Source organism: Carassius auratus, chromosome 47, assembly GCF_003368295.1.
Source record: "Carassius auratus strain Wakin chromosome 47, ASM336829v1, whole genome shotgun sequence".
NCBI classification, from domain to species: Eukaryota; Metazoa; Chordata; class Actinopteri; order Cypriniformes; family Cyprinidae; genus Carassius; species Carassius auratus.
In genome coordinates, this window is record NC_039289.1 from 14,681,176 (window position 1) to 14,696,782 (window position 15,607).

Here is a 15,607-nt window from a genome sequence, read left to right on the forward strand (position 1 = left end):
CTAATTTATCCGCTGTCTCTGTACAGTGTGCATAGACGTTGGTTCAATGTTTACTCTAATCTATTCCCAGTTCACCAGCCACTTACTTGTTAGTATTTCGGGAGAAGTGGATGAATTCACGTGTTGTAAACATAGAGGTTGTAAATCCAACAGATCCGATTCTCTGAACTGCGACTGCAGCACACGGCGGCGCCCATCGCGCATACAGCTCAACTAACGCGATCGTTTAGGTGTTTAAACGACAATATACTTCAACTTACATGTATTTGACAATTGGAATATCAGATCTTCATTCCATAACTAACACATTTGTGAATATTCTGAATAAAAAAGGAAAAAAATGACATAAAAGCAGATCATCATTCATTCAGCGCTGTTTTTGCTGCAGTGTGTCATGTGACAAGCAATGTCGCGTCACCATGGAAACACCGCCCCCCCCCTCACAATATAGTTATATACTTAACGATATATCGTTCAGCCCTAGTTTATACTAAGATATCGAACAAGATAGTGAACTGCATTTGAAGCTACTTTATCCAGCTAGATATAGAACAAATGTAGATTTACATTATACCATACATGAGAGCTAGTGCGTCTGCGTTTTACACAAGACATCATCGTTTCACAAAATATACGGATAGATACAGTTAGCTGAATGGATGCATACCTGTTTATCAGAATGCAAGCGAGTTCGGCATCTCTCTGTAGTTTCAGCTTTTCACGAAACTCTATCTATCTTGGAAATGCAACTCCAATATTTACCGTGTCTTGTTGCTTCTCTTGTCCCAAAACCTTCTTGGGTCATTTATTTCACCCGTGCGTTTGTGCTTCACAGAACGTGCAGGCAAAGCATAATCATGATCCATAACTAAGTTATTGATTGAGGTTTAAATACGAATATAAACAATATAAATATAAAATATAATTGTCTCAATCAAGGCTAGCTACTACTTTTTATTCTTCGTCTCGTCTTTGTTTCTTTTCACCTTTGTATTTGGCGGTTCCGCAGGAAGTTAGATAAACTAGAGGGGTCAAAGTTTATATGACCCCATAGACGGGTGACAAAACGCAAATAAAGAAACGTGCCGTGTCTTCTAATTAAACTATAATTTTCTCCGGATTTGAAAGTTTGTGGAAACTGTCGGAATAATGTAAGTACACAACTAAAAATATATATATATAACATAGATATAGTGATTTCTGCTATTTTTAAAGCAGAAAAATTACATATTGCGCCTTTAAGTCAGCAGTTACCAACAGCAACAAAAAACATACCTGCACCTTTTCTTTGTTTCCAAAGTAAATCGTGTCAGTGTTGCTGTACTGCGAATATGAGCCTGTTTAGTTTAATTTTCCCCACAAATCAGGATTAAATGATGTTCTTTCCCTTCATCAGAGACATCAGTAAAAACTCCCTGCTGTCCTTCAAGACCTTCTTGTACTGGACCTTCCTGGGCTTCTGCCACGCCTTCGTCTTCTTCTTCGGCTCCTACATCCTGATGGGAGAAGACACCACGCTGATGGGGAACGGCCAGGTCAGCGTGTGTCCGCCGTCACCTCCTCCTCCTCCTCTCCTCTTCTCTCATTCACGCTCGTGTGTGTCTGTGGCAGGTCTATTACTTTGCTAGCGTGACAGTTGTCTTCTGTATAGATCTCAGAGATGCTCTCTGAAGTGCTTCAGGTAATGAATGCACTTAGTAAGACGTTAATAACCGTTACTGAGCCTCGGTGACTATCGATTAACTCCAGCTTACAGACACGAAGCATCAATCGTACAACTAATTACACCGTTATCTGCCACATCTGTACCGTACTGTTGGCTTTTACTACTTATCCATATTCTCTCTCTCTCTCTTTCTCTTTCTTGCCGTGCATGCTCTCAGATTTTGCGAGCTAACAGGCAACTGGTAAGAGTTGATGCATGAGTCCTTTCTAACGAGCAGCTGTCTCTGGTTTGGTTTCGCTGCTCTGATCTGTATTATGTTGATACTCTGCCGTCCTCAGTTATGGGGCTGAGTTATGACCAGATCTGAGAGCGCTCCCTCACTTTACATGACAGCAAATGGCTTCCGACAAGCCAGAATCTCTTGATTTATTGATTTTGGGTGAATTGAAACCCCTCCCCATATGACGTTAACAACCACAGTGGGCTAAATATGTGTCTGTTTCTTGCAGATGTTTGGAAACTGGACGTTTGGCACTCTAGTATTCACGGTGATGGTTATTACGGTCACGCTGAAAGTGAGTTCATCTGGGAACGCAACATAAACGTGGGTTTTTAAACGAGACGTGAGCTTCATTTGCACCGTTCTCTCCACAGCTGGCCTTAGAGACACATTTCTGGACGTGGATGAACCACTTTGTCACATGGGGCTCCATCGCCTTCTACTTCATCTTCTCCTTGTTTTATGGCGGCATCATCTGGTACTGTATTGCCTGCGTTTCCCATCATGCCTTCAGAAAACCAAGCATAACATTCGCTATTGCCATTTGTTTGTCACTTTTTGTACTAATTCATTTGAACTTTGATTGAAATCATGCTTTCCCACCCCATATACATCGACATTATGGGTCTGTTTTAGAAGAAACGTCTTTTACAAATATTCAGTTTAGTGGTTTTTCAATTGCACTTTCAATGTTTCAGTAAGTTTCTAAATCGATATACTTAGATTGTAATTTATAACAAAATAAGGTGACACCTTATTTTAAGCTGTCACTGATAAAAAAAAAAAGAGTGGTAAATTGTCAAAATGCTTGTTTTTGTGTGTCCTGTGTGAGAAAGTGGAAGTCGAGAACAGTGTCTAAATTGGTAATTTTCCTTTCTAAATAGTTTTTATTGAATTGTTGGTTTGCAGGTGATAAGCGTTCGCTCTTTGGCGACACACTCTGGAATGCAGTCGAGATGCTGCGCTCAGTACTTGGCTCTGTAACAGTTGCCCGATCGCTCATTAGTTGGATATCGGACAGCATTATCAATCGCTTGTTGGAGTCTAATTGAAGTTTTCCTCCCCGTTAGGCCATTTCTTCACACGCAGGACATGTACTTCGTCTTTGTTCAGCTGCTGTCCAGTGGCTCGGCCTGGTTTGCCATCTTCATCATCGTCATCACCTGCCTGTTTCCTGATGTCATCAAGAAAGTCTTTTACAGGCACCTGCAGCCCACCAACACGCAGAAATCTCAGGTGAGCGTCAGACTTCCTCCTGGATTGATGCTTTCTAAGATGACACTGATGAAGTAACAGCATGTGGCTCGCGTCACTGCATGATTCTCACCAGCAGCTCGCCTTCACTTAAACTCACTGCATCACTACAACACCAGCATTCATCGCACTGTTACAAATCCTCTGACGCTGACACCTCTTATGTCTGGTTGAATTATCTAGACAAACAATGGCAGGTTGTAGCGATATGCTTGCTTGCTTGTCCTAGACGTTGCTCCATGTAAACAAGTATTTGTGTGAACATTTTGAAATAAGTAGTTTCTGAAAGGGTACTAAAGTAAACTAAGTGACATAAGTACTAGTCTTGGCCTCAGACGTGATGTCCACGGACCGTTGTCTAAATGTCTGATGAATATGGGCTTATCAAAACACTAGACTCTCAAAAGTATGTGAAATATTTTAAGTTCGCGGCACAGAATCTTTAAAATATGTCAGAGAGTTTTACATACACGTGTTAACACCGTTATTGTGGCGACATTTCCATTCCTCGAAATGTCCCGGAGACTGAAACGAACTGTGATTGGTTGTTTGACATGTCGGTCAAACAGCCTGGTGGGCGGGGCTTGGCCAAAGAAAGCTGCCATGGATTCAAGACCTTCAGCCGTCAGTCTGTAGATCTGGCTACGCGAAACTAGATTAGTACTAAACTTTCAGTAGTTCACCAACTCCACTGATATTTCATGATTCTCTAATGTTCTGTAGAGCACATTTATTTAAAAAGTTAAATATTTATATTGTTAATAAAAACAATGGCGTGTAAGCTCCAAGAGTTTGGTACTACTATAAAGGTTAACTATTTTTACTTTAAGTTTTTCACTCTGGGGAATATTAAAGTTTGATCCAATCATCTGATCATAGGGATGTTGGATATATTTGAACCAGCTCTACGATTCTTGTGTCTAATCTCAGTGGACTGAGCGAGAGAAATTAACCTTAAATTAACCCACAAAAGTAACCGGAGCCCCAAAGCACATCCGTCTATTATGCTATCATTATGAACCAATGGCGGCTTGATGGTTTTTAAAATGCCATTTTGCCCAATCATTTACAGGACAATGGCGTTTTATGAGCCTGAAAATACAAACTTTTTCTAAACTTTTTGAAAACGGGTTTTGAAGTGCACATTTTTGAAAATTATACTGTTATCATCTCTTTGTAAACTAGAAAAAAAAAAAAAAAAACATTAATTTGTGAAAATGTGGACAATGTGCTTTTCACATGTTCAGTTCGGGTGTCGTGCACCCGCCTATAGGTGCATATTACTAACACGCTCTTTAAAAAACAGAAAAAATATTTACCAGACTTTAGACCAGGTTTGAGTTGGTCTATGGTGCAGTCGCCAAAATTCGCCGGGTGTCTGATAGAGCCCTTGATTTACAAAGTGCCATTGCCATCTGCTGGCCTGGCATGAATAATACAGGATTTAGTTTTAGCAGTCCAGATTATTACACCTGTTTGTTCTTCCATTCTGCTTGAATTATATTATAGCACTTAAAGCCAGAAACGCTCTTAATTATGCACTGGCCTTTCTGTTGAGATGCGAAAAATCAAACACCAAAAGCTAAGCTAGTTTAAAAATAATACTATGGCTTTAAGTTCATAATTTGTGGTGTGGGTAGTTTTTATATCTTATTTTTTGATTATTGCTTTGCATATGACTGAGTACCATTGGGGATTGAATGCCTAAACCATTTTTTCGCAAATGAAAAGTTGAGTGAAATGCTAAGCTTTGTTGATTTAAAATAAATCATAGTTAACCAACAAATGTCACCTTAATAATTGGTTTTGCATATTTGAAATATTTGGTTTTGTGCCAAATAAGAGAGTATATATGAATATAGTTTAGCCAAATATCAAATTTGTATTCTCCAGTTTTCCCCTCCAGTGTATTCTCTCCATTTTTGCCTTTATTTGGATAGGATAGTTCATAGCGTCACAAAAAAGAGAGGACGATGAGCTGGGATTTGAACATAAAGCTGTCAGCTCCACCCTTTATTCGCATCTAACCCTTCACAGGAGAATTACAACACTTATTTTCTACTTTTCAATCCTTACATTCACATCTTTTTCTGCATGTCCAAGTGAGGTGGTAGCTGAAGTTGATGCAGTACGCTTGTGTGGCGTCAGCACACCATGCCCTGCGAATGACACCCGATAGTTTCAAAGTGCATTCTCTCTGCGTCTGCTGCTTGTTTCCTGTTTCCTGTCTCTGTCATGTCTGAATGTGTGTGGTGAGTGGATAGTGGTGTACTGCGTGAGTGTGTATAACTGCACATGTGACTCTTCCTCTTTACTGACTCTCTGTGTGTTCTGTAGATGTACATCAACCGCGTGGCTATAGGTGATGACTTCATCGCACTTCAGCCTCTGTCCAGAGCCAAGAATCAGCTGGGCAAGATTAGGTAGAGTAGGAGAGACACCCTCACACTGCATGTGGAGGAAGAACAGCTGACGTGCTTTAACAGTTCACCCTGCATGCGTAACCCGTTCCTGCAAGTGCATGATTGTGTAGGTCAGATTTAAAGCAGACGGCGTACAGCATGAGCTTGAGCTCACAGCTAGTGTTGGGAAGCCTTTTAATGAGTTTCTTTTTCTGAAAATGTTTATCCGGACTGCATGTTCCCAAAACCACTGTTTGTAGTCTCCACCAACGAGCAGAGAAAATGATCTCCAGTCCAGCTCCAGCCAGACATCAGTGAAAAGGCTTTCTTAAAATCTGAATTTGACTTTCTGGAAATTCAGCTTAAAAAAAAAAGGTCTTTGATATTTTTATATATTGTTATTTTTATATATTTTATATATTGATTTTTTTTTAACTATTCGCTTTGTTCCAAAACCTATTGACCTGTCTTCCTGTCTACTTCCTGTTCTAGCTTCTAAGGCAGTATACAAATGAAAGAATTGTTGTTTTAGGGTTTTTTAGCCAACGGTTGGCCTCCATGTGTTTGTTTTACAGCCACAAGCTGCCAAAACATTGCTATTATGTCAACCATGGTGAGTGAAAGAAAGAGTCCTGTATATTCAGTAGAGATTTAGAAATGTGATTGTCACTCTTTTCCCATGAGGCCTCATGTTTGTGACTTTTTGTTTTATTTTCTTTAAAGCATTTTAAGACTTTAGGACATTTTCACACTAGGGCTCTTATTGAAAGCCCAAGTTTGGAAACCAAAGATCCAAAATGGACAAGACATTCATTCTGCTGGTGTCTACTCAACCATTTTTGTATAATTTGTGTTATGAAATTATTCATTAAAATAGGCAGTGTGGCAAGCAGTTCTTTAGGGTTGGTTTGAATAGCTTTGGATGTTTATTTGATCGTCATTATTCCCATATCTTGCACTGTATTTTTTCTCTTTCGTTTCGGCTTATTATCATATGCTAAATTTTGCAGAGCAGTGGTAAATGTGACATCACATTCAATATATAGGAAGCACATACAAATATTGGTTAAAATAGTACATTATAATCATAGTCGATCTATTTTTATAATTATAACCGTTTCTTGGAGGAGTTAGCTTGCTCTGTGAATCTTTCTTCACCTTTTGGAACAGACTTCACATCCACAATGTTTTAAACTGCTGTCTACGTAGGCAGCTCACTAGGTTTTGGAACAGAGCCTTCAGATTCAGAAGTGTTTTCTGGCAGTGGACATGGGCCAGTTTCATGCTCGTTCACCTCTCTGCTGTTTTCATCCGTTTGGGAGACTTACCGCGCTGTTTTGTCCCTCCAGATGGAAGCGGATAAGGTTTCAGTCAGCTCAGAATATGACACTGCTGAAATCTGGAGCAGAGGGGAGGACAATCGGCCACTGATCGCTGCTTTTCCTCCACCTCTGGTGCAGCCCCACCCCTCCCCTAGGTAGTGCTCTTCCCCATCAGGCTGTGTACAGTAGGTGACCGCCATGACCCTCTCATCCTGTCATGTGACACTAGCTCTCCCCGTGATGTAACCAGGAGCGAGGGCTGATCTGAGTGGCATGAGTCTTTGTCCGTTACATGACCATCCAGTCGCATGTCATGTCATCTTAATCATCTTTATCTATTGTTCTTTCCCCACAATCATCTCCATCACTGAGCCTGTGTTTGTGTATAATGTGACAAACATTTGTTTGTGTTTTCATCAATCATCAGGTGAATGAGCTGCTCTTTTTCCATCATAAATGATGAACAGTTACTGACAGCTCTGTGATTCGCTAATGGTTGCTAGTAACACTTATGCTGAAAGGCCATTGGTTATAAAATAAGATGTTTTTTTCTTACTATGGCCGTGTACACACTGCAGGCGAATATGGTTGTCACTCCACTCCTGAGTACTTTATTTTCTTCAGGGTATGGTTTTTATTGAACAAGTGGCAACTGCATTCTACAACTGAACTTACTGAATTAATGATGCATAAACCAAACTAGCAGTGCAGGGCTGCAAACTAACACTTATTAGGAAAATCTATTGATCTGTCGATTATTTCTTTGGTTAATTAGTCAATGCCTCTAGCAATTACTGGACAGTTCTGCTTTTGATTAGAACGGCACATTAAACTTGAACTGCCTCTTTATTTACAGTTACAGGACCCAACTGAAGCCATGCAGCATTTCATCTTTCTGCAAGTTCCTGCTAATATTGATTTTTTTTTTTTTTTTAGCAGAACTGCCAAGGTCCATGTCGTAATAGCTAAATCATTAACCCAGCACATGGTCGAACTCGGGTTAACCAAACATCAAGGAAACATGGACTGTATTTGTGGTGTGACTGAAGTGTTGGAGAGAGTCTGCTAATATAATTCACAGTATTTGTGAAGGCTAGTTGTGCATTTGTTAAGCATCTTTGTAGATTGCTAGGACGAAGTGTGCACCTAAAGTCCTCATTTATCCATTAGTCAACAAACACATCTGTCTCAAGACTGATTCTGCAAGGCATGCTGAAGTGAGTCCAGAGGGGTTTCATGTTAATATTGGTAGTTTGCATAATGCCTAGTCAGGTTGCCTGAGAGAGATCAAAGAATTGACTTCCTTAATTCTGGCTGCATTCACTGTTTTTCCTCCTTGGTTGGTTTTTGAGTGCATTTGATTGGGAATCTGATTTGAACTAAGTCTTGTTGTAGCACTGGGGCTGTAATTTAACATGGAGGTCTTTAGCGTCGTCTTAGTAATTGGATATTGAGTTAAAGGGAACTGTAATTTCTGTGGAGTTCAAGGATGTCTGTTGTTCTGAAGAGACAGCATCATTTATCACTCTAATATATTCATGTTATGGTCATTCATTGTCTCATTCGTTGTCTCATTCCAATCCAGGATCTCATGTTTTGTACATTGGCGGAGCTAGAGTTGTATACATGGGTGGCCAAGGCTAATTCAGGGGGTCCATAGACCATGACACAAAATCAGTGTATAACTCCAAACTGGCATTAAAGATCATGAATAAATCCTAATTGTAATACGATTGCGGATTACTTCACATAACCCCACATTAGCTATACATTCCTACCTAACTATAAATGTTAGTCTAGTGAAACTTTCTCTTATTTCTATCAACTGATCAATCAGCAGTTGGAGTAAAAGATCTAAAATTAACTTATACAGTGAATTAGCATAATTTTGATCAGGAAACCTAAAACTTCAGCTTACTTCAAACAGGGCTGCCAACTTCTGAGTTCAACCTGGAGTGAGAATTATTCAGGAATAATTAACAAGCCTGCCATTAAGTTTGTTATTTTCCTCAGTTTTTCTAAACTGAACTCTACAGGGACCTCTATCGTTAGAAAAGTAATGATGCAGCACATCCTTGAGTTTGACTTTGAGGCTAAAATAAATGCTTCTTTAAATACAATTAAACAAAGAAAATGTAATATTGGCATATTCAATTTTGGGGTGCCACTTGGGGTGGCCAATCAGATTTCAGGGATGTCCAGTGCCACCGTGGAGACTCCTCTGGCTCTGCCACTGTTTTTATATGTAAAACCATGCTCTGCATTTATGATTTGAGTTCAGTCTATGTCTCTCATTATTGGTATGACCAGATGTCCTGTGTTTGAGACACTGTTATGGTGTTATTAAACATCTATCTTATTTGAACATGTGGTCTTTTCCTCAAATTGGGTACAAATTGGTGCACTATTACTTATCGCTAACTACAGACCAAATTTGGTCCCAATTATGTAGCCACTGTGTGATCTCTTCATAAAGCCTAATCTGCAACTCCATTGTGGTGGAATTATCTATTTTTATTATGTCAGAAGCAACCTTTCTATAAAACAACAATGTGTAATGGAAATAATCGACAACAAATTTAATTATCTTTAAGTGAAGTCTGTACGTTATGCATGGAAATCTTTTTCTGATCACGTCACAGTCACTTACCAATGTATACTTTGGTTTTCACCATAGGTGCATACTGTACGTGCTCAGCTGTCCACTCATAATATGCCGGCGCTTGTGCATGTGCCTTGATTTTCTTTTCATTACGTGGTCTACATGGTGGCAATACTGGTCTGTGCCTTTGTTTCACAGTTAAAAGGGAAATGACAAACTACTGGAGACTTCAAACAATAATAAATGTTTATTACAAAATAAAGAGCAAGGCCCTTTTAAACCCCTTCAGTTTCAAACCCAATTTTGTGCCCTTTTTGTGGAAGTGCTTTTGTAAAATACAGAACGAATAATACATATTAATGTTGATATGTAAAGAGTATCCAATATGACAAAGTATTAAGACATCTAGTCATTGCCCATTATGGACATCAAATCAGTGAAGATTGAAGGTGTTTGTTGGGAACCGTTTGGTTTCATCTCTTGCGTGCTCTGGCTGACATCACTCTTTCTTTTTCCAGTTTATTGAGGACTACCAGGGCATCGGATGCGTGGACTCCATGTGCTGTTCCTCGGAGGGGCAGAACGTCTGCTCACGGCTGGGCCGGCTGGTGGAGCGAATGATGAGCCGCTGTGACCCCGCTCGGGCCACCAGGTGTGACCTCTCTCTCTCTAACCTCTGCTGTAAACACATCTCCTACAAGCTGGAGCACGACGAGCCCGCGGCCCTGGACGAGTGAGGGCCGCCAGTGCACTCAAAGCATTCCCTAATGATTACAATGTAGAATTTAAGACCGGAACGGGTGAATTCATTTGCCTTTAATTTTACAAAGATTAGCTAGAAGTTCAAGTGAGCTTCATTACCTGGGATGCTCCAGGCACATACGTATACAAGGAAGTGTAAAAAAAACAATGCCATGAGGTTACTTTGAATCAACCCTTCCAACCCATTGTCTTTGTCTTTCATCGTCTTCACCTTCTTTCGAGGTGCGTCCTTCTTTGCTGGTGTCGCTTATCGTGTCTTTTCTCTATGTGGCAGATTAATGTTCTCTGCTGAAGATCTTGTGCCTCCATATGATTCCATAATCGATGAAGCTGTCTTGTCATCCTCATTCTCAGACATCAGTTATTAGCAAAGCAAACGTTTGTAGCACCAATTTATGCAAGTATTTGCTCGTGGAATGTTGGACTGTCTGACATGATCCATGAAACATCCTGTCATTATGTGTTCAGAGACGTTGCATCCCTGTTCAAGTGTGTGTTGGAATCTGCGTCCTAGTCTTTGCCTTGCGTGTGTGCCTCTCTGTGGAGGGGTTTGTGATGGCATGCGACCGTAATGCACTCCTAAGCCTAACGTAAATCCTAGTTTTCACGTAATCATTTTGACTATTGGCATCCGCACTTTGGGAAGCAGGGCGCTTCCAAAACTACTCCACAGTGTTGAGATGAGTACACGGAGACCTGGTCTCGCTAAATATAAGACTTCTGTTCCAGTTTAATGGCTAGAACACTGCCATTGAAGCGCAGGGTACTAGAGAAGGCTTCTGCTTTGGCTGGCCGATGGTAGCCACGGTCAACAGCTACCGCCGCTGTGATCGGCTCATTTATCAAAAAGAAAAACTCAACAGGGGACCACATAGGGATCTTACTGTAGTCTCCAAGAGGATTCTTGATTGTTTTCGTTCATCTTTTTTGGTTACGTTAAACTTGGAGCCTCATGGAAGTCAAAATCAGTCTGTCTAATAGCATGATGGCAGCGTTTCATATTCAGTGTGTTAAACTGGTGGGCGAATCCCAGAGAGTGTGTGCGTCCTCCCGGAGTATTACGAAACACCTTACTCGCTTTATCACTGTTCATTTACCATTTTTTTGTCTCCGTCTTTACGATTTCAAATGAAGCATCTAAACGATTACATGTATATTGTTGCATTCATCAATGATCTGTACTGTTTTTCTACCATGTGTTTTCAGATCAGTGGTTCTCAGCTGGTGGGTAATGAGGCAAAAATACATCACGTTGCTACATTTAAATTAGAAAAAAAGGTCAAAAGATCCTCATCTCAAATTGGACCCGATTTCTGCTGGCTTGGTTGGAAGATGATCTTAGCCAGTTTTGGTGTAAATCAAACCAACAGTTTAGGTAGATTTTCTGTCAAAGAAACTGCAAGTCAAATTTGTTCGCATTGTATTAGAGAATGGTTAGTTTTATCAAAAAGCTGGCCAGCATGGTCTGAAGATTATCTAAGCCTATTTCAGTTAAAATCAGACGAGTTCGAAGTAGTACTTTGGTGCTTGGGCCATAAAAAACACACAAGTATCTTTTAATAGGCAGATGCCAACACTGAAAAACAAACAATGTATTAGTTTTTCTTTGACCTTGACCATTTTTTTCAGTGCACTTAGATCACTTGGCACACTGGGGCAACACATGTGATATCAACAACAAAATCCAGGTCCCTAAGCAAAACCAGTTGAGAACCACTGCTTTAGACAGTGAAGGAGATTGTTTATTACCGTATGAAGCCAGTAAGCTGCATATACCATATAAATGCAAATATACACTGATTTAAACTTTTTACCTCTTCAAGGTCTTAAAACGGTTGTCTTCATCTTTTACATTTACATTTGCCCTCTATCACTTCTTTATATCCAAAGATAGTCGCATTACTGTAGCTATCAATGTATTCTTTATCTTATATATATATATATATATATATATATATATATATATATATATATATATATATAGCATGGATCTATTTGTAATATGGCTGTACTTTAAGGGGTTAGTTCATTGGATGAAGACAATGCCCTGTGGTGTTCAAGAGTAGCAGATCTGGCGTTTGAGGAATACAGCTTTGGAACTGCTTAGATCCTCAAGGGCTGCTTAATTCCACTGTTTACCAATATAATATACATTTTATAAACCTATATACACATATTTTTCTACAAGCAATAGATTTATGTTACGAATTAATATGTAAATGATCTTTTTCACATATAGGGTGCCATACCCAACATATTCTGGCTAGGAAAAGGTTAATACTTTCATACGAATGTAGTCTATGTGAATGTCAAGGCTGTGGAAGGATGTTGTGTTTGTATTTGTTTATTTTCTGCAACCATGCACATTAACCCATCTTGTACTAATGCACACTCATCTATTTCTCCATTGGCTTTGACTCTGACTGCTGCTTGCTAATCTTCATACACAAAGAGTTTGTTAGTTAAAGAGAGATTTATAAGGGATGCACAGATATTCAGGAATATACTCTGGTAGCCCAATAATTAATAACCCAATCCCAAGACTTTCAACATTATGGAACCTTATTGGATGGAAATAAAGAGCTAAAATGAGATATTTCTTAGTGAGGTGTCAAATTAAAGTTCATTATTTGAAATTATATATTTGAATTAATACATTTTTAAAGTGAGACAAGCCAAATAATGCCACAACCAATAGTTTATCAAATCTGTTGATAATAGTGATGTTTGTGCTGAAGTTTTTCCACATATATGATGTCACTTCCTGGAGAATGAAGTCATTAAGGCCCATTAAAGGGATTGTTCAGACAAAAATGAAAAATGTAATTAGTTATTCACCCTTTTTATTCATGTTAATCCAAACCAGAAATATTTTTGGTCATATTCAAATCAAATGTAAAGATTTTGTTTAAACTGGAGATATTTCTTACACTCCATTAAATGCATGTTCAACCAAAATGTTGTTGCTTCAAAAAGTGAATCAAACAAAATCTCAACAGTGCTTGTGCCATCTGTGAGAACAAACCTCATTGGTTCTCACTCTTCAAATAAGCATGTTTAAGCTTTAAGATGTTTACCATATTCGATGTGCTTTATGTGTCTTGGTCAGTTTTTAGATTATGTCTTAAACTTTTGAAGCATTCAAATTTTGGTGTAATGGACTTTGAATGGAAGGACCAAATTATTTTACTAAAACATATTTATCTGTGTCTTATGGGTTTGGAATGACATGAGGGTGAGTAAGTGATCACACAATTTTCATTCTCAGGTGAACTATCCTTTTAAGGATATGTTATTAGATATAGTAAGAATTAATAGCCAAAAATATATATATTTTTTAATAAATTCACAGTTTTATCCGCAAAATAAAATGTTTGGTTGAAGCATGGATATAGTCATAGTACAAGTTAATGATTAGCAGATGTTTTATACCATCTATACTTACAATTACAAATATATATATATATATATCTAAATAGAAAAACTATATATTACTTTCATAATGTTTTAATTTGGGGGGAGAAATTCATATTAATCAAACTGATAGCCCTAAAATCTGATATATATATAGTGCATCCCTAGTATTGAGGTCCCACACTGGTCCTGAACGTTCCTCTCAGTCAGTCAGATTGTCGAGCAGCTTTGAATTGACACCTCCAAACTGTCCCCACTGTCCCCCTCACTGTTCGCAATTTCCTTGATCCTTCCAGATCTTTGAGTGACTCGGACACCTTCTTTTCCAACGACCGGAGCATCCTGACGCTCTCGCCCATGGAGGTCTCTCATTGTTAATGCACCAGCCCAAAAAGGATCCGCTCGTAGAGTGTGGAGATGTCTGACCTTTACCCCGTCCCCCTGCCCGTGCCCAGTCACCAGCCCGACTGTCACACTTTAGATTCTCTGTTAATCAGAGCATCATGTCACATGTGATCAGCAACCAGGGACAGGCAGTGGCTCCAGCAAAAACCAAAGGATTTGTGTGTCTTGAGTTTCTGCTGCTAGCAAACCCACGGAACTGTACGCAAAGAACCACCTTTTTTCCTGAGGAAAACGAGGGGGTCTTTTTGAAGCCATAATTTTCCCTTTTAATTGCCTGATTTTCAAGGTATTAAATGTGAGTGCCATGTAGCGCTAGCTCACAAACCTGTAGCCTCCTATCCTTAGATGCCTACCTGTACACCCAGCCTGAGTTGTGGTTCGTACAGAATTATCATGATGCAAGAATGTCGCGATGGAGTTTTTGATTGAAAACTCACATATCATCCTTGAACTCGATCACTTTAACCTCCATCTGCCATGTGCCTGCATATAATTTCTTGTTTTCCTGTCTTGCACATGCTATGTTGTCATCTCTAACCATTGTCAACGGTTAATTTATCATTGTTGCTGTGTTCCGTGTTTTCTGCTTGTGTTGCTAACCACTTGTCAAAGCTGTTTTGTTTTGATTATTTTTTAATTTGCGTGTGTACGTGTGTGTGTATTTAATCACGTATGAGGGTATAGTCAGAGTAAAAGGAATGAAATTCATCCTACATGGGCCGTGGGATATTGTAAGGCCGGAGCATTGAGACAACCGTTTTAAACTTGCTTAGATCAACTATATTGAAGTTTATGATATCAGACTGCATGCTACACTTGGGTCAATCTGTCTCAATAACCGTGTAAAAGAGGACTACGTCAACTGGACCTAAATGCTCCTGATTTGAGGAGTCTAGTCTTGGGGTTTTTTCTTTATTTTTGATGCAAAGACCTTGATGCCCTGGATCTCACAGGTATCAGTTGGAATCTGGTGCCGTGACCCTGTGGAAGTTGGAAGTCCGATTTTCTTATTTTTATGAAGTATGGTTACGTTATGAATTTTGGTTTCCTCTATTTTGGTACTTATTCTATCTAGTTTTTTATTGGTATATCACTCTTTTCATATCAAAATTCAAACCCAAAATGACTCCTGACCGCTGATCATTACTATTTCATATCTTGTGTTGAACGGCAGAGGTGCTTTGCTGTATAATGTATTGTCTTCAATTATATAGCAATGCAGTATGTCATTTGTTACTCAGAGACATTAGCAATAAGACTCAATCTAGACTGGAAATACCTGATCTAGCTGTGATGTCAGTCATCCATGTTGCGGTTTCATCTTTTTTGTGTAAACATGTTCTTTTAATTGTACTCTCCTTACAGTGAATATGTTTCATTGCTGATGTTTATGAAAGTTCTATTTGCAGAATAAATATCTTTATAAAATCTAGTGTTTTATTATGATTACTAGTATTCCACATTTCAGTTTTTGTACAGTTGCTGCAAGGGTATCAGCAA

The 15,607-nt window shown here is 39.1% G+C and overlaps 1 protein-coding gene across 7 annotated transcripts in view; it reads left to right on the forward strand.

Annotated features, from left to right (window-relative positions):
* The window catches only part of LOC113065195 (probable phospholipid-transporting ATPase IF), a 38,084-nt gene extending 22,545 nt beyond the window's left edge, over positions 1–15,539 (forward strand). Inside the window, exons 25-31 of one of the 7 annotated variants that reach the window (XM_026236447.1) lie at positions 1,397–1,535; positions 2,176–2,241; positions 2,321–2,424; positions 3,017–3,182; positions 5,538–5,623; positions 10,045–10,178; positions 13,999–14,133. In XM_026236447.1, the coding sequence (XP_026092232.1) occupies positions 1,397–1,535; positions 2,176–2,241; positions 2,321–2,424; positions 3,017–3,182; positions 5,538–5,623; positions 10,045–10,147 (664 nt within the window). In that variant the 3' untranslated portion in view covers positions 10,148–10,178; positions 13,999–14,133. Of the gene's footprint in view, positions 1–1,396; positions 1,536–2,175; positions 2,242–2,320; positions 2,425–3,016; positions 3,183–5,537; positions 5,624–6,951; positions 7,080–10,044; positions 11,434–13,998 lie in introns of those variants that run through there. The other 6 variants (XM_026236443.1, XM_026236448.1, XM_026236446.1 and 3 more) reach the window with 6 other exon arrangements.
* Positions 15,540–15,607: the final 68 nt, after the last annotated feature.